At 37.0% G+C, this 19,561-nt stretch overlaps 1 protein-coding gene across 1 annotated transcript in view; it reads left to right on the plus strand.

Annotated features, from left to right (window-relative positions):
- The window catches only part of STARD9 (StAR related lipid transfer domain containing 9), a 1,457,104-nt gene that overhangs the window by 832,368 nt on the left and 605,175 nt on the right, over positions 1–19,561 (plus strand). The window contains exon 14 of the mRNA XM_044073541.1: positions 6,607–6,684. Coding sequence (XP_043929476.1) covers positions 6,607–6,684 — 78 coding nt within the window. The remainder of the gene's footprint in view (positions 1–6,606; positions 6,685–19,561) is intronic.

Consider the following 19,561-nt stretch of genomic DNA (forward strand, 5'->3'; position numbering starts at 1 on the left):
CGAACTTTCAGTTCCCGTCTGCATGGGTGTCATGAAGTTTGTAACTTCTGACTTGAGTAGCATGAAGTTGGCTTTGGAGAAGTTTTTTATGGAGGTTTCCTTACTGGGGGGTGGGGGTGGGATGTGGATGTTAAGGGTGATTAGCTTATGGTCTGACCTGACCAACTTGGGGGTGACCATAGGTGTGGAGCATCGATTTCTCATGTTGGTAATGACCAGGTCTAGGATATTGGAGCCCCTGGTGGGACTATGGATTAGTTGATCCAGGGCATTGGAATTTATTAATCCCAAGAACCGTTGGGCAAAGGTGTTGGTACACGAGTACTTTTCCCAGTTAATGGCAGGGTAGTTGAAATCACCCAGTATTAGGGTGTTTGGTTATATATTAATATTTTCCAGTATGTTTAGAAAGGAGTAGTGAGAATCTTGAGGCATGGTGGGGGGATCTGTAGCAAGCTACAATTTGGATTGCAGTCTTACTAGTGTTAGTTGCACCTGGAGAATTTCAGACGCATTGTGTTGGGCAACTAACCTGGTGGTGTGAATATCCTTGGTGAATATGGACACTCCTCTACCTTTAGTGTTTCGATCCTGGTTTGGTGGCCGAAAAGTGTGGTAAGAGTTGTAGCCTGGTATTGCAGGGGTGCTCTCTGGAGCCTTGAACCAGGTCTCAGTTGCTGCACAGATATTGATGTTCTCCATTTTTAGGAGTGCCTTGAGAGAGTGCATTTTGAGGTTTAGACTTCTAGCATTGAGTAGCATTACCTTCAGATTTTGCATGCTTGCACCTGTTACGGTGGTGGTTTTGTCCTTTAAACTTTGCCTAAAAAAGGCACTATAGGGGTGGCAAGAGCCTTTGCCAGTAACCTGAATCCCAAGGGCGACAGGTGCAGACCATCTCTGGCAAAGCATCGTGGTCTGTCTATCATGTTGTCCCAGGCAGACAGATACTGGATCCTCTTTGAATGACACCAGAAGCTTAGCCAATTGCTGAAGTCAATTATTTTGTCTTTATACTGTGGTATCTTTCTGGGCGAAGGCAGGATGCTACTCAGAGCTTGGGTCATATCTGCCTGGGCCACATGATCCGAGAGCTCTTTCATGTTTCTTTCATGTAGTCCAGGGAGGTATGTCTCGAGTCATTCACTCCAACATGGACAGTGACAGGTGTTTATAGCATGGATACAAGGTGCACGGTTTGAATCTGACCTCTGGTCATTGGCTAGGCTTATAATAGTCTCTGCAGATTGATAGGCTAATATTTACCTATGAGCCCATAACACTGAATGAGGAGGTGAGATGCTGCTTTCTACATTCTGAGTATGATTTAAGACCCAAAGACTCAAAGATCCTGCAGTAGGAATCTGAAGAGTTCCAAATCAGTGAGTCAGAAAATCCCAGCATCCACCTCTTCTCTTCTGATATGAACAGCCAAAAACAGAGGAGGCTCCTTTAATAGATAGTGCCCTGAGGCAGGGGTTGTCCACAGAACTAGGGATTCAGACGTCCTTTTTTTGGAAAGCAGCCTCAACGTCCCTGAAGGATTGCTTGACTAAGCCCTGGGAGTGGGATAATGATTATTTCTTCATTGAAATGCATGGATGACCATCATGCAAAACAAATGAGTGAGCAGAATAATATCCGGAAGCTATATATTTCTCTCTTCTTTAGTCCAAAATAGTCTGTGCCCCCCCCCCCCGACTTTAATCCCACCAGTACAGGGCAGCAAAAAGAAAGATTACTACTGTCCTGGAAAAAAGGATCCATCCCCGAGGTCCCATTAAACCAGAGAGGGTCTGAGGTCTATTCCAGATTCTTTTAGCTCCAGAGAAAATGAAGGATTTCAGGCCAATCTTGGATCTAAATAGCTTAAATCAGTACAAAACAAAGACCCAATTCAAGATCATCATGGTGTGAGCCATTTTTCCCTTTGTACAGGATGATAGACCTTCGGGATGCTGATTTCCATATGAAAATCACCATCAAGTCGTGGAAGTATTTACACTTCAAGCTGGGAGATGGTCACTACCAATTTTGTACTTTTCCCTTTACTCTCACCATAGTCCCCTGGGTGTTTTAACAAGTTCATGACAGTAATTGTTTTCCATCTATGACTCAAGACAATCTATGTATTCACATATCTACATGACTGGCTTCCTGCTGCTACAGCCAGGCAATTCCCCTCTAGCTGCCAGAGGTTGTATACTTCAGCTGTGCCTGTCCTTGAGTATCTCCATAAACATGGCAAAAATCTCATCTTCTGCCATCTCAGAAACTCCTTCAAGCTGACCATATGATTTCTCTAATAATGGTAATGGTCTCTGATACTGAGCTTTCTCAAAGAGTTATCCAAATTCTATGAGTCTCTGAGAAATATTCTATTGACAAGATCTACAATAGCAAGGGGATTAATTTTTTTCATATGGTTCTCAAACCAAAGATTGGATCCTTTCTCTTTCTCCATTCCTTCCGTTCTTCAGTTGCTTTCATTAGTGTTTTATGCTGGTTCCAATTTCTCTGCAATTAAGGTATAGTAAGCAGCCATCTCCAAGTTTAACCCAGCATTTCTATCTTCCTCTCATGCAGCACAAAGACTGTGTAGAGCTTTCCTCAAGAGAGTCTTCCTCCTGTGTTCCCCCAATTAATAACACTATGCTTCCATGGTACCTCAGCTTCATGTTAGAAACATTAACTCATCCACCCTTTGAACCCGCATCTTCATATGAACTTAAATTCCTTCCCTGGAAGATCTTTTTCCTTCTAGCTATCACCTCATCAAGAAGGATCTCAGAAATTCATGTGCTTTCTTCTCTACTTCTATTTTTATTTTCCACAGAGACAGAATTTCTCAGAGAATCAGCCCAACCTTCTAACCAAAAGTTGCTTTGGAGTCCAGCCTCAGCCAACCCATTCATCTTCTAGATTTCTTTCCAAACTATTCTGAGAGAGGGGAGTTGTTTATTCATATCTGAATGTCATTAGACAGTTGCAATTCTACTTTCAACTTACAAAATCTATCAGAAAAGATAGCTCTTAATTTCCCTTGTCCTCCTCCAGACTTGGTTATGAGATATATGAAACAATGCTGTCCAGATGATTTTCAGAATGTACAGCTTCTGCTTACAGCCCTAAAAACTACCCTTAACAGTGAAGCCTAAGGCGCATTCAATCAGGTCAGTGTCAGTTTCCACTTCCTCCTTCAACATTTTTTCAATAGATGACCTTAGTGCATCAGCACCTAGGTCTACATTACATAGCATTTCCAGACTTTACAAGATGGACATTATATCCAAATCTAGGTCCTGCTTAGGAGCTGCCATTCTCAAGAGCATCCTGTCATAATTCCACCCAGGAAAATAGGTAGTTTGGGATTCCGTCCCATCAGTCAGTGTGGACAGATGGGTTGAAACAGCATGTAAAAGTTGTATGTTTACCATAATGCTGGATCATTTCATCCTTAGCAGGTCCCTTTTGACAACTCTCTCTCTCCTTCTCTCTTGCAAATTGTCACTCTTCAAAGCTCAGTGGATCTCATAGACCTGCCATGAAACCCATCCTGTTGCATATCATTCACCCCAATGACCTTTAATATTCTTTTCCTCTTGTAAAATTGCAACAAACTCAGTCTGAGGAAAGACAGGGTATAGATGCATTATAGTAGGAAGGAAAGACATTTGAGGTTTGAGTTCTTGAAAAACAGAGTTAAGGATCAGAGCCACAAAGTGGCCTGTTTTTCCATCAGTCGAAGCATACAGTACAGACAGGGAATGGTGAAAAGGATCCAGAATTAAGGTAAGTACATCATTTCTGTTTATATCGTGGCTTGATTTAGTTTTTGATATGTTTAGCACTTGTATTACTTCTGAACTTTGAGTGTTTTATATTAATGATAGCTTGTAAGGGATGCTTTCAGAAATACTGCTTGCTTTGCACGTCATACAACCACTAATGCAGATGTTGCTATCTGTGCGTAATTTCTTTTAATTGCAGCTAATTTTTATATTGACATAATCAGTGTTACAAGGTTAAACATTTCTGAAATGTCTGAATTCTGCATCTCTTATGTAAATACTGCATGGCCACTGGTATATATGTATGTGAGCATGTGTATGTTAAGTGTGATATGGGTCTGGCTTCACCTTGAGAGAATAACTCCCCCTCCCATGTAAGGACCACTGTCTAATCTCCTATATCTGATGCTAGGTTTCTGTAATAGGGGTCATTACACGGTGCTAATACAGTATGGACCTGCATTCAAGAAGAGGCTATCCATTGTGTCATAGTTAGATTGTTTGCTGGTAAATCCCCAAAACGTAGGATTTATAATGTTTATGGAATGTCTGCACTGCTTGCTGTGATCATTGCTGCAGAAACCAGCACTCTTTTTGCCCTTCACTAGAAAATTGTCCTATAGCTGTAACATATCATTGTCAAGGGATGACAGAAGTCACAGAATCTTCAAGTCATCACTTCCCTGCCCAGCCATCCGGGTATTCAGGTTTGATCCTGGACCTGGCTTGCAGGCAGATATCTATTCTCTGAGCTAATGGGCATTCCCTTCCCTGGATATTTTTGACATTTTCTGTAAATCATTGTCCTTTGTAATTTCATGTTAATTTTTGGCCTGATTTTAATTTATGTATATCCATGCTAGGACTTTACTGGAAATGATCTGTAAACTGCTTAAATTATTTTCTTCTGATCAGAAAATAAGTCAGAAGTTGAACCCAAGATGGCATTTGTAGACTTGTGTAAAAAGTGTCTTCATTTCTTTTAAAGCAAAAACTGGGCCGGTACCAGACCAGCCTGGGCGAAAGAGTTGTTTCCGGTGCCCTGTCAAGACATCTGTTATCATTCAGTGAAGATTGTTTGGTATAACATTTTTAGAACAAACTACACAGATATTAAGATGTTTTAGTCTAAAGACTATTAAACCCTTTTTCAAGTCATTATTAACAGTTTTACACATGGGATGAAATATATTTAAAATCCATATCGTGTCTTGGGTTTCTGATGTGTGTTTAAATATCGGTCTAGTAATGCTTATGGTATGGATTAAAGCAGTAGTGAAAAGGAAAACCTAATATTATATTATGAAGATGAATATTGTCATCAAAGCATGTGTGGGCATTCAGCATGCTATGCTCATGTGCATTTTTTCTGATTCGGATTCTTAGTATTGCTTCTATTTAAAAATCAGACAGCTGTCATTTTTCTTTTGTCAGTATTCATTCTAAAATCAATTTAACATTGTTATTGATGACGGGTGCCTCCGGTCCATTCAGGAACAAGTTAGGGGGTTTTTTTTGTGTGTGTGTTTTTGTACTGCACTACTGCTTTAATGTAACCAAAGCTGTTTAGCAAGGGGGCTGTGCATGCTTGCACCAGATGAGCACATGAATAAGTGCATTAAGGATGTAACTGCCAGTTTACAGGTCTGCAGTCTAAAAACAAAATTATGAGTTCTGTCACATAATTAAAATGATGTTTGATTTACCTGTGTTAATTTACTTTGTCTTGTATTCTGTTGTACAAATGGATTTTTTTTCTTCACTGAAAGGCGGTTCTACGCCAAGTCGAACTTCACTGGTCAGCAAATGAGAGTAACAGATAAAATAAAATCTCGTCCCGACAGTGAATGTAGTGAATGAACTGCCTTGTAGTGCTAAAAAATCTGTATTATATGCTTAATGTTGCCTTGACACATTTACCATTCTGATTATGACACTGGTAAAAGGAAGCTAGGTAAAGGAATAATTTTTTAATTATGTTATACATTTGTTAACCAGGTAAGCCCATTCCAGGGAGTGCTGTCTGGTTATGTGACTTGGTCAGAGTCGCACAGTGCACAAATGGATGTAGAAGGAATCAAACCCTGTACCTTGGGTACAGGAGCAGCTTGTTAACCACTCAGTCTTAATCATCTTCTCTAACAGCCAGAGATTCAGACATTTAATTTCTAATCCTGAGGGGACATTGTAATAAATGGTGGTGATAATTGCTACTTCTATGCTTTTTATTAGTGGTCTTTACAAAACATTTAAAATAAATATAAACAGATGACAAATGTTTAATAAGTAAACAAGGTTTAAAGCATTCTTGAGTAAACATTTAGTCATTTTTCATGAGTGTGTTATGTAGACCTGAAATGTAGTAGAGCCAGAGTATGATGACCATAGAGAGTTGTGTCTGTACTGTGGTTTTAAATGACATTGTATCCTACAGACCTCTACAAATAACATAAACGGAGAGCTAACCTAAGGTTAATAATCCTTAAAAACCTAGCCTGCATAGCCAGTAATGTGTAGGTGATGTGCCTGTGTTTCTCCAGTGATTTTTTTTTTTTTTATTTTTGGAGTTGCATTTTTACAGTAACCGAACCAAAACACTTGTAGTATTCACTGTCACTGCCTGTCCTTAATATTGCAGAGTTGTCCGTTATCACTATTTGTGGCATTCCAGTCTGATAGATTGCACTTTGTAACTGCAGTTACATCCCATCCTTAATATTTGAATTGGTGCTGGGTTGTATGTTAATCTGAAAAAAATGCATGCTTATAACATTCATTTTTTTTTTGTTTTGCTTTTTCATATTATTTGTTACAGGATGCAAATGTGAGACTGATCAGAGAACTGCGAGAAGAAATTGACAGACTAAAAGCTATGCTGATGAGTTATGAACTGGTTTGTATGATCTAAACATTTACCTCTAAAGTCATGTGATCTTTAAGCAGCATGAGTAAAATATTGCTTCCAAAGGTTTACTTTCAAAATGGCAATTAGACTTCATCTGAATTGGAAAGACCGAACGCCCTAATTTTACATTTGCAAATAAGGGGAAAAAAAATGTTGAACTCACAACAGCGAATGCACACTAGCTTTCAGTGTGAATTTAACATTTTGAATGCAGATCGCACTATAGAGGGGATCGGGAAATGTACCCCTTCAAAAACGTTCATTGCTCTTGACCAGAAGTGTGATATTTTCGGTAAAGTTGACATTTCTGAGATATCGAATTTTCAGAAATACCTCATTTGGTCTTGTTTTTGTTCATTTATTTGATTTCTGACATTCTTGTTCGGAAATACTCGTACAATGCAGGTGCGAAATTTTGATAGTAAACCACTTCCAGACTATGATTATATGTAGATGTGGCAGTTTATTTTTGCAGAGTTGACCATACATGATTGAAATCTGCTCACTGCTTTGTTCCAAAATTAAACAGATCCCTCACCTCATTACTACCCCCAGCATATGCGTATATACACACACACACACACACACACACACACACACCATTCCTGGTTTGACCTGTGTTATATGACTTTTAAGTAAGTTTTTCAAGGAGAAGAAATGAAACTGAAGATGTTCTACAACTGTAGAGGTTTACATTGGGTCTAGGTTTCTTCTTTAAAACAGCCCTATTCAAGGAAGCATAACTAAGCCCGCATAGTAAAATATATACACACACACACATATATATATATATATATATATATATATATATATATATATATATATATATATATATGTGTGTGTGTATATATATATATATATATATATATATATATATATATATATATATATATATATATATATATAATTGAAGCACAGATTCATATTTTTTGTATATTTTCATGTCTTGTGTTGTCTGTTGCTATATGTATGCTTAAATTATTTTCATCCTTACTCTGCTTTACTCTGGAGCTTTTCTCCCCAGGCCTCCACTGAAAAGGGGTCCAGCTGAGTTAGACTTCCCCAGTAAACAAATGGTTAAAAATGAATAATTGAAGATGCACAAAATACAGCAATGTAAACTATTCTGTTTGTGTCACTAAATTCATATGGGGAAACAACACCCGGCACACCTCTTAACCAACCAAAAATCCACACTATATCATACCAGCTGCATGTGTGAATGATACATAGTTGTCATAAATGCTTTAATACTTCTACTAATTAGTTAAGAATCATTTACAAAAATCTGTGCAAAACAGTTTGGCTCCACAAAGAGGATGTTAAGTTGTCACAGTGACACCCAGGTAACCTCAGATACTGAAATCAAATTAGATTATATTGAAAATGAACTATGCAAACTGGATCAAAACAAAGAAAAGGTGGAGACAGAATTAGTAATAATGACCCGAGAACACTTCAGCAAGAACTTACAGTACCATTATTCTGTTATTTACTAAGTCATATAAATATGGGGAGATTCAAGGTCGGAGACCAAGTGCTTATTAAACCTGTCTTTAAGAGAAAGGAAAGTATTACGACCCCAGAGTCATACAGACCCTTAGTTCAAGAAATCTGGACAAAACCTAAAATAATGAGGGGACAAAATGTCCAGAAATGGGGAAAGATTTTAAATACTGATCTTATAAACTTAAAGTTGCTAGAATAATAGGATTTTATGTTAGCACACATTTTCTGAAGGATATGAAGTCTGAAACTTAAATGTATGTAATTATATAGTGACTTTAATTTGCCAGAAAACCGAAGATTTTATGAGAAAACAGACCAAAAATCCAAGAAAAAAATCTGGACATTCTGCAGAAATTAGCTGAGACATTGAACATGTGGACAGTTATTTTCATGTTTTGGAACATAATGGAGAAGGTAATATTGGATGAATTATTGTCAGACGTGGCAAGGTTGGGACTTGAAACCATATATCAGCATGTATATGTTGAAAATCGATCTATTGTCACCTGTAACATGATCTTTAGAAATATAATGGCTGTGGAATAGACCTATTGTCACCTGTAACATAGTTTTCTATAAAAATATAATTGCTGTGACTGAAAGATGTAATTTAGATTTAACTTCAGCATTTGACATGGTTATACACAAAACACTGATCAATAAATTAGAACAACTAGGTATGAAGGTACTCTGGATAAGATGGATAGCTGCATGGCTTGCATATAGGACATGGCAAGTATTATACAGCAACTGAACATGTGAAATTCTTGGTTGCAGTCAGAGTTTCCCATGGGGCTGTGTCCCAGGCCCATACTTATTTAGATTTTATCTTTCAGATGATCTTTTTCATCTGTGAGTTTCTATAGTTTGTATGCAAATTACTTGATTTTGAGTAAACTGATTACATGTGTTACAAATGGGGCATGTCTGCAAAAGAACTTGACTGAATTGACCATTTCAGCTCAGAAGAATAATATTCTGATAAATGTATCAAAACTAGGAGTATGAGATTTGGGAAGAAATAAACGGAAAGGTGAATTTTTAATAGAGCACACAGTGATTGAAACTGTAGATTCATTCGAGGACCTGGATATATGGGTAGATCCAGCTTTGAATTTTTCTAATCATATTAACCAGTTGGTTAATGATAATTTTAGAACTATAGGTTGCATAAAAAGATTTATAAAGTCTAGGAAATCAGAAATGATGATGTCATTGTTTGTTAGTTACATTAGACCCAAACTTGAGTATGGAATAACAGTATGGAAACCTTATAAGAAAACAAGCATGAGTAAATTGGAAAGAGTACAGCAGAAATCTACCAAGGGCATCCATGGATGTGAAAATTTTAATTATTATGAAAGACTAAAATATCTGAACTTGTATAATGTCTAATATAGATATTTAAGAGGCGACCTTATTCAAGTATCTAGAGTATGTAGAGACAGCTACCTATGGGAATGTTTGGGGTTATCAAAAAGTAATAGAAATCATCAGACAAGCTATGTAGAAGACTATAGGAATGAGAAGTGCACTAATTGGTTCTCTGAGAGAGCAGCTAATGCATGGAATAGAATACCAAATGATATTAAAGCAAGCACCAGTTTAGATATTTTTAAGAACAGCCTGGACATTTGCTGTGGGAACACTTGTTTTGGTATATTGGCAGGCTAGAAGGACATAAATGCCTCTTAAAATATTTGTATGCATGTATGTATTTGCAGATGCTATTTCAAATAGATTTATCCTACTGAGCAAGAAGAAAGTGCCTAGTTTCGTCCCCATTAAATTTCAAACCGGTACAAGGTTTGGCAAATGGAATAAAATTACCAGCCTATTTAGAACTATCAACTCATTTATTTCACATGGAACCCATGATCAGTTGTTCCCTTGTCCGTTTGTTAAACTGGGTTTTCTGCATTCTGAACCTACTTGCTGTTATAAAAGTTTTGTTTTCACATTCATATTCCCAATCATATTGACTTGAAACAGGAGAATTCCACAGCTGCGGGCTGTTGTGGCTTCAGAAATCAATCTGCATTTATTTAAGGACTAAGCTTTTCTATGCACTGATTCTAAATTTATTCCTGAGGTGGTTGTTGTTGTCTTTCGGCTTTTCCTGGTTAGGGGTCGCCACAGCGGAACTCCGGTCTGCTAATGATTGGCAGTAGATTTTCACAAACGCCAAGGTGCCAGCTCGATGTTCACCCTTCAAATAAGGCACGCCCATTTACGCATGTCTTTCTAACGCCCACCCAACCGTGGGGAGGACATACAGACTCCACACAGAAGGCACTCCCCGCACTCCAGCCAAGAATCAAACGGGAGAACCTCTTGTGCAAATACCTTGACGTAATTAATAAACTTACTGTTTTTTTCTTAATCTAGTGTGCTTAATGATGAGCACTTAATGTTTATGATGAATATTTATCATTAGTTGCAGCTTTATAAGCATATAATATAATCATTCTAAAACAATTGTCAAATTTTCATTTATTTTGCTAAGGGTAAGATAAAGTAAGTGATTAATAAAATAACACATTTCCAGATGGTTTGTAGATTGGTATAGTACCATGGCAAACACAGCAAAACCCTCACAGGACCAGTTAGGGGGTCTTCCATATGAGTACTCTTTACATCATCTGCTTTTTTCCCCTTAATGTGTATGTGAAGGGCATTTTTGCAGAGGTTGATCTGTCTTTGGCTGGCAACTTTATGCAGTGCTGTAAACTGGATGTGCTTCTAAAGGCTGAGCAGCCTTTAGAAATTAAGATCTGCATGCAATCCTGCACTGATTTATACTTTCTTAGACCTGTTGCTTGGCAGCCCTTGCTTGTGGAAGTTCATGTTCCTGGTACAGTCTTCTGGGCTCTGTTAGGTGTTAGCAGTGCCTGGCATGAGGCATAAGAGTGACTTTTATGCTTTTGAATAATTTAGTCATCCAGATAATGTGCAAAAGCTGTACATCTGGCAGCAAGACAATAATTGGAGGTGCACAATTCCATCTGATACATTCTTCCTTGCATCTTGGTACGACTGTAACAACTTTCAGGTACACAATGAATGTATCATTTTAGAGGACATTACTGGCTTATTTTTCTGACAAGTGCCATAGTACACTCAGACATAACCATCCATATATACACGGACTTTCCAGGAATCAACAAATTTAACCAAAAAACAGTGAAAGATTGTTATTATGAATTATGTGAAATGTTCTTACTAGGAGATTACGTAACTCTTCTAGTGGTAGACAAACGAAAATAAAATAGGTCATATAATGTTAAATTCAAGCAGCTTCCCTATTAGACATTTCCAGTTCTATGAACTTAACTGTTCCAAAAAAAAAAAAAAAACTCCGTCCAGCAAATGTAATTTAAAGTAGTTTCATTCAGTTAGGATCATAAATGCATAAAAAAAAAGGTTAAGTGCTTTCAGGACTTCATCATAACCTCAAGTCCAATTAAATTAACATTTGAATATGAATTAAGAGCAATCGTTTTCTAATTTATCCAGTCATATTCCATTCTACCACCCACTTCCTTAAGTTTAAAACAATCAATAAAATATGTTTAAATAATGCTTTTACTAACCATTAGCAACATTTAGTAGTACTTATGTTATTTAAAAGTAATAAATATCTTACTAAGCACATTTCTATTTTTGTTTGTTATAGTAATTGTTATTCTTTTAGTGCAACCAATCTGAGAGCTGAAACTATAAGTGTGTTCATTTAAACCGGGGGGGGGGGGGGGGGGTTAGAGGCATTCAATCTGAACTGCCACATTAATTCCCTAAATTCTAAAAATGTTAATTTCTGGTACAGTTTCAATAATACCAAATTTAAACATTTTAAAATGTTCACAGTATAAGGTGTATGTATATAAAGAGTTGTTGTTTCTCCTTTGAATGTCATAGTTACGTTCATTAATTATTTTTCTAAGTTATCCTTCCATTTTCCCAACATAAAAAGTATTGCAAGTTTGCAAGTTGAACAAACTATGATGTAAATTAAACCTCTAGAACCACAGTTTCCTTTAACCAATGATATCTTGTCAACTCCTGTGTTATTTATCTTGATGTGTTTTTTTTCTCATATGTAGGGGTACTGATTACAAGCATCACAAGCATGGGTACCCAAACTTAAAAAATTACTAGAACATGCAATCCATAAAAAGATTTATCCCTGTTTTATATGTAACAATGGGTTTTCCCCTACAATTTTAAGTAGTTTCAAGCCAATTTTCAAGATGTTCCAATTATTTTCTACTATTTCTCTAACTTGTTTACCACTATTAGTAAATTTAATGATTGGGGAGTTGTTGGAAGTTTCACCCAAGGTTGTGTTGTGTCTAAATACATTTTCAACACCTTCTTCTAACCCAAACAGAAGTTTTAACTTTTGTTCCCCCTCCTTGTGTTATTTCCTCCCCTGTGTTGCAGAACAAGCCGTATGGGTAACCCGTGTCCAAAAATGTCTTTGTAATCTTATTTAGTTCTTCCTGATATAAGTCCTTATTGGAACACATTCTGGCGTCTCTCACTAGTTGTCCCTTATACACATTTTTCTTGCAATGGAAGGGGTGGTAACTACTTTAATTGAGATAAATGTATGAAAAACTTTCTTTTCTATAAATAATTGATTCAAATTTCTGATAATTTGTATTCTTGGTTATTGTAACATCCAGATAATTTATCTTTTCACTACTGTAGTGGTATATAAATCTTAAAAATTATGTAATTCAATTAATATAATGTGTAAAATCATGGATGTTACTTTCTCCTTGATTCTAAACAATGAATATGTCATCCTGGAATCTTAAATACATTTCCCAACTGTCTTTGTAAGTGGAATCAAGGCTAAACTTCTTTTCCCACATGTACATCAACAAGTTGTCATACATTCGGGCACAAGCTGCACCCATTACCACTCCCCGTAATCTGCCTGAAATACTTACCCTCAAAATATGCATAATTATTATAGTGTGTTAATTCCATCAAATCTGTTAAGAATTTTATCATTTAATGGTGTAAAACAGTAAGCTCAAGTTTTACTGTATAGAAACGTTCCAAACCCCATTTGTAGGGTATACTATTGAATAGGTCTACAACATCCACTATTAAAAAACAAATCTTTTCATCATAAAACTTGAACTTTGTTTGTTAGAAAGTCTCTAGAGTCTTTCAAAATGTGAAGAATATGTTTAAGAAATGTTTTCAATATTCGATCCACGTAAGTAGCTAACAGATATGTCTTCGAACTTTGTGCTGCTACTATTAGTCTGTAAGGTGGATCTAAATAATCCTTATGGCTTTGGGAATCCAAAACAAGAAAGATATCAAAGGATTTTTTAACATCAAAATGTTGTAGGTGTCAAGTGATATAATTCCTTGCATAAGTGAATCATGCAGGAACAAATCGATTTTCCTATAAGCTATGAATATTTCCTGTCTCAATACTGTGGTGTAAACATTGGTGTCATATAATAGATCGAGAATTTTACTAACATAGTCCGTCTTTTCTACTATTACTGTTACTCCACCTTAGTATGGTTTCATTACCCTAATCTGGTTGTTACTACATAGGGATTGTAGGATCTCTCTCTCTTCTTTATTCAAATTCCAGTAACTTTTCTTAGTTCTGTTTAATTCATAAAAATCTCTTTCACAACATTTTACAAAAATTGCTATGTTCGGATTTAAAGATGGGTTGCAGGCATTTTTCTTTTTACATTTCTTTTCATTTAAAAGGTTTCTCTGTTTTTGTTCCTGGAAATGAACAGATAAGTTCATTTGTCAAGTAAAAAAAAAAATGAATTCCAATAACAAATCCAAATATGAGTCCTTTGCTAAAAAGGGAAAGTGTCCACTGGTGATATCATCACTAGTATAATTAAAAATATTAAACCCTTTATAATTATAAACCTTGTCTTCTCCTGTCATCTTTAATATTTGCCCTCAAGGCCTATAGTTTATCTTTTCTAATTCATGCATGTTATTTGTATTTTCTCTTTGACTTCCCTTTTCCCCTCCCCCTGTTTCTCTCAGATCCCCTTGAACTGTACATTCCATGTAAATGGACATTTTCATAATAAAAATCCGTTTGGTGTTCATTAGATAATCTGCGTGGCAAGGATGGGAATTCCTGGCTGAGGGGAATCCTCATTGTTAATTTCATTATAATGTTGCTGTACTGTGGTTCTGTCATTCTGTCATTGTACCCAGTGAAATGTATTTATTTTTTTTTACATTTGTTGACCGGGCTAGTGTAGCTGGATATATGTCCATTTTCAGTAGAGGCCTGGGGAGAAAAGCTCCAAAACAGTATTCATTTAATTGAATAAAGATACAAAGCATCTACTTTAAGAAAACATTATAAAACTAAATAATGTAAAAAAACACTTTACCATAGATTTAATTTAAGTTAGTAGGTGAGAGGAGGAAAAAAGGGAAAGAGAAAAAGAAATAATATAAAGTGAGAAAAAAGAAAAAAATAATGTTACAGTTGGTGTAAAGAGATTAAGAGCATTAGATGCAACTATAGAAGAATAGGTATAGCAGATTTAGAGTAGTGGGTTAGACATAGAAAGCAAAAAGAAATGTATAGCTGGTATCTATCAAACATTTTATATACATAGATGCTCACAGGGCATGGCATATTACAAATCTCTGAAAAGGCTAGTTTTTATTATGTAGTAGTTTGACGGTACAGAAAATACTGAGTTAAAACAAGAAAAAAATTGTAGAGGAACGTAAACAAATAGTGAAGGAAATAAGAAATGGATATCAGTGTTGAGGAAGTTTCGAGGTATTTTAGCAAGGGGAGAGGGTGTCAGTCTGGTTTAGAACATGTACATAACCATTGGGATTTAAGGAAGGACTCTTAGATGGTTCCTAAGCAGTGGGGTAGATATAAGGGAAGTTAGATCATTTGGAAGTCTGTTCCAAGTATTTCCAACAAAGTAAACAGGCAGTCACTAGATTTGTTATTGGATTTAAGGGTGGCAACTAGTAACTTATTTGCTGAGCGTAGAGTTTTGAGATTTATATAAGGACTAATAAGATTACAGGGTACAGGAGTATTAGTGGGATGGTAACAGGACCTTGTGAGTGATAGTAAGTTGCAGAAGAAGAACCTGGTTTTGAAATTCCAGCCATCCTAGCTGTTTCAGATTTTGGCAGTGTTGGGTTCTAAAAGGGGAGCCAGTGGCAAATCTGGCAATATTGTTATAGGAGGATGCCAGTTTGTTTAGATTAGTTTTAGGTAGGTTGGTATATATTGGGGGGACATAGAGTAGGGTGGAGATTAGATGGGTTTGAGCAGTAGCAGTCCTGGCAGAGGCTGTAAGAAAGGCTTTAAGCCTGTAAAGGAAACCAAGTTTTCTATTAACTGCTTTGATAGTTAAGTTTATGTGATTGTCATAGTTAAGATTATGATCAATTGTTACACCTAAGAGTTTGGTGGTTGTGTCAGATGCTATTACAGTGCTATTATTTGATGTAATTGTGAAATTAATATGGGTAGACTTCTGTGTGGGAGTGAACAGTAATAGTTTAGTTTTTTTGGGGTTAAGGAGGAGACAGCGTTGATGGAAGCAGTTTTCAACTAAGGTAAGTACTCTTTGGGTACTGGACTGGAGTTCAGCTGAAGAGTCTGCGGCACAGATTAAAGTAGAGTCATCAGCATATTGTATGCAGGTGGTTTGGGGGAGGGTAGTTTTCTGATCATTAATGAAAATAAAGTGGAGAGGTCCCAGAGTGGAGCCTTGTGGGACACCCAGCGTGACTGGGAGCTGAGTAGATAGTTTATTGTCCCAGAGGACTGCCTGTTGTCTGTTACATAGATAAGACTTAAACCATTTGACTGCCTGAGTATCTAAGGAAAGTGATTGTAGTGTATCTAACATTAACTGATGATTAACCATGTCAAAGGCTTTAGAGAGGTCTATAAAGAGAGCAGAGGAAAGCAGGTTGTTATTTCGATTTCTATTAATACAGTCAGAGAAGGATAAAAGAGCAGCTGTAGTGCTGTGGAATGGTCTAAAGCAATGCTGGCAGTCAGCCAGTAGCTTGTTTTGTAGGAGATGCTCGAGTAGCTGCTGGTGGATACATTTCTCCATGATTTTTGCTAAAGAAGAGAGTATGGCAATGGGTCGAAAGTTAGTGAGTTCAGTTGAGTTACCACCCTTATGCAATGGAATTATATGTGAAACTTTCCAAAGAGAAGGGATGGTACATTCTGTAATAGTTCTATTTATTAAGATGGAAATAGGGTAGGCTAATGCACCAGCTGCCATTTGCAGATATTCAGCTGGGAGGAGGTCAGCTGATGGAGTACAAGGTTTAAGTTTTTGGAGAAGTGTATGGACATGTGATGTTGGCACTGGTTGTAGAGTAAATGCAGGAGGATTATTAGCTATTGAGGGTGGTGTAGTGGTGCTCACTGGGGATAATGTATTTGCTAGTGATTTAACTAATTCAGAGAAAAATCTGTTAAATGTGTCTGCGATTTGGATGGGAGTGTTTTGAGTCAAGTTAGATGGGGTAGGAGTTTTGGAGTGACCTGGATGAAGTAGCCTGTTGATGTCTGACCAGAATTTTTGTGGATTATGTGGTTGGGTTTGTTGGAGTTTATGGTAATATTTGTTTTTGTAATGAATAGTTAGTTATTTAGTAGTGTTTCTAAGCTGTCTAAAGTTTTGATGGTCTATAGGGTCTTTTGTATATCTCCATTTGGACCACATCTTATTTCTCTGTAGCATTTTGTGCCTGGTCTCTTTGGAGAGCCAAGGAGCAGGGTTGTTCCTGGTCCTCACTGTATGAGAGGGGGCATGGTGGTCAAGAATTAGCAGGAATTTGGAATTAAAGTATGACACCGCTTTATCAAGAGGTAGGTATTTTAGGGGTGAACAGTTTCAAGCTTTGAGCTCAGCTAGGTAGCTGTCTGGGTTTAGATTTTTTTTGTTCCGGGTAGTCCTAAAGGTAGTTTGGTTGGGTATAGTGGTCTTTTGTCTAGTTATAAAGGTAAGAGTGTGGTCACTAATATCATGAGGCAATGTACCTGTTTTATATAGGAGAGTATTACTATTAACTAATATCCAGTCTAAGTTACTTTTTTATTGCTAGGTTTGTGGGTTCTGGTAGTAGAGGTGATGGTTTGATAGAAGCTATAAAGGTTTATGTGAGTAGTAGGTTTGGCTGAAGTACAGCAATACCAATCAATATTAAAATCTCCAAGGAGTATTGTTTCTTGTGGGATGGATGTGGACAACCAGCTAAATGAATTTTCAAGAGTATTAATATTATTACCTAGAGGGATATAGGCACAGATAATGTATAAGGATTTATTTGTATTAGTCTGGAGCTTAGTGATTAAGATTTCAGCATTGTTAGGAGTGCGAGGTTGAGTATCCAATATAGTAATTCAGATTTATACAATATTGCTACTCCACTGCCTTTTTTGTTTAGACGATCTAGCCACAGGATATTATATCCAGGTGGTATTATATCATTGTTGCTAGTTACTGGCTTGAGCCAAGTCTCTGTTAGACATAGGATGTCAAAAGAATATAAACCTAATAGCGCATGTAGCTGTGTAATTTTATTGTTTAAACTACGTATATTGAGGTGAGCTATGAGAAGAGAGTTGGGGCCACTAATTGGGGTTTCAGAGGTGGTATGGAATGATTGGGAATTAGTGATGGTGTTTTCTGGGCCTGGATTAGGATGAATGTCCCCATGTAGAAGTAGGGGGCATGGTGGTCAAGAATTAGCAGGAATTTGGAATTAAAGTATGACACCACTTTATCAAGAGGTAGGTATTTTAGGGGTGACCAGTTTCAAGCTTTGAGCTCAGCTAGGTAGCTGTCTGGGTTTAGATTTTTTTTGTTCCGGGTAGTCCTAAAGGTAGTTTTGTTGGGTATAGTGGTCTTTTGTCTAGTTATAAAGGTAAGAGTGTGGTCACTAATATCATGAGGCAATGTACCTGTTTTATATAGGAGAGTATTACTATTAACTAATATCCAGTCTAAGGTACTTTTTTATTGCTAGGTTTGTGGGTTCTTGGTAGTAGAGGTGATGGTTTGATAGAAGCCATAAAGGTTTATGTGAGTAGTAGGTTTGGCTGAAGTACAGCAATACCAATCAATATTAAAATCTCCAAGGAGTATTGTTTCTTGTGGGACGGATGTGGACAACCAGCTAAGTGAATTTTCAAGAGTATTAATATTATTACCTAGAGGGATATAGGCACAGATAATGTATAAGGATTTATTTGTATTAGTCTAGAGCTTAGTGATTAAGATTTCAGCATGGTTAGGAGTGCGAGGTTGAGTATCCAATATAGTAATTTGTAATTCAGATTTATACAATATTGCTACTCCACTGCCTTTTTTGTTTAGACGATCTAGCCTCAGGATATTATATCCAGGTGGTATTATATCATTGTTGCTAGTTACTGGCTTGAGCCAAGTCTCTGTTAGACATAGGATGTCAAAAGAATATAAACCTAATAGCGCATGTAGCTGTGTAATTTTATTGTTTAAACTACGTATATTGAGGTGAGCTATGAGAAGAGAGTTGGGGCCACTAATTGGGATTTCAGAGGTGGTATGGAATGATTGGGAATTAGTGATGGTGTTTTCTGGGCCTGGATTAGGATGAATGTCCCCATGTAGAAGTAGGTGTTGCTGTGGTGTATGTGAGTGTTTTAATAGTTTGGAAAAATTACAGTTAGGTTTTCTCAGTTGGAGGTACCTAATGTGGGTTAATCTATGAAAGTGAGGTAGAAGGTAGGATGATGAAATGTTGTGTTACAATGAATTGGTGGAGATGAAAGGGAGAGAGGAGTTGTTTGTTTTAAGGGATGTTGAAAACTAGTATGGTTTAGGTATTCATAACTGGTGAGGATATGTGATATAAGTAGAGAGGGAAGAATTATAAGAAAGCGGAACAAGTAAAAGAGTGTAGGTATGGCAGTGATAGGCATGTTAAGGTGAAAGGAAAGCTAAGGCAGTGGGATGAAAAATTGAGTAGCAAGGAAATGTAATAGGTGAGGTTGTATAGAGAAGGTTAGATAGAGGGAGGTACTAAGTAATTAGGAGTTAAGTATGTAACAAGATAGGGTAGTCTATAGGTTGACACTGAGTGGGGGGTGTGGCCAAGGAGGTATAAGTTGAGATGTAGTGGGGGTGAGTGGAATTTGGGGGTAGGGTAGGGGAGCGGAGTGACCCCGCAGGGCGAACAGAGCGGGTTAGAGCAAGTGAAAGAAGAGGTCCCAGAGTCAATCTGTGACCAGCAGATTATAGTGGAGCAGTTAGAAGTTCCAGGTAAGAGGTAACACAAGTTTAAGATAACA

This window comes from Protopterus annectens, chromosome 6.part0 (assembly GCF_019279795.1).
Source record: "Protopterus annectens isolate FY-2018-M chromosome 6.part0, PAN1.0, whole genome shotgun sequence".
Lineage (NCBI taxonomy): Eukaryota > Metazoa > Chordata > Ceratodontiformes > Protopteridae > Protopterus > Protopterus annectens.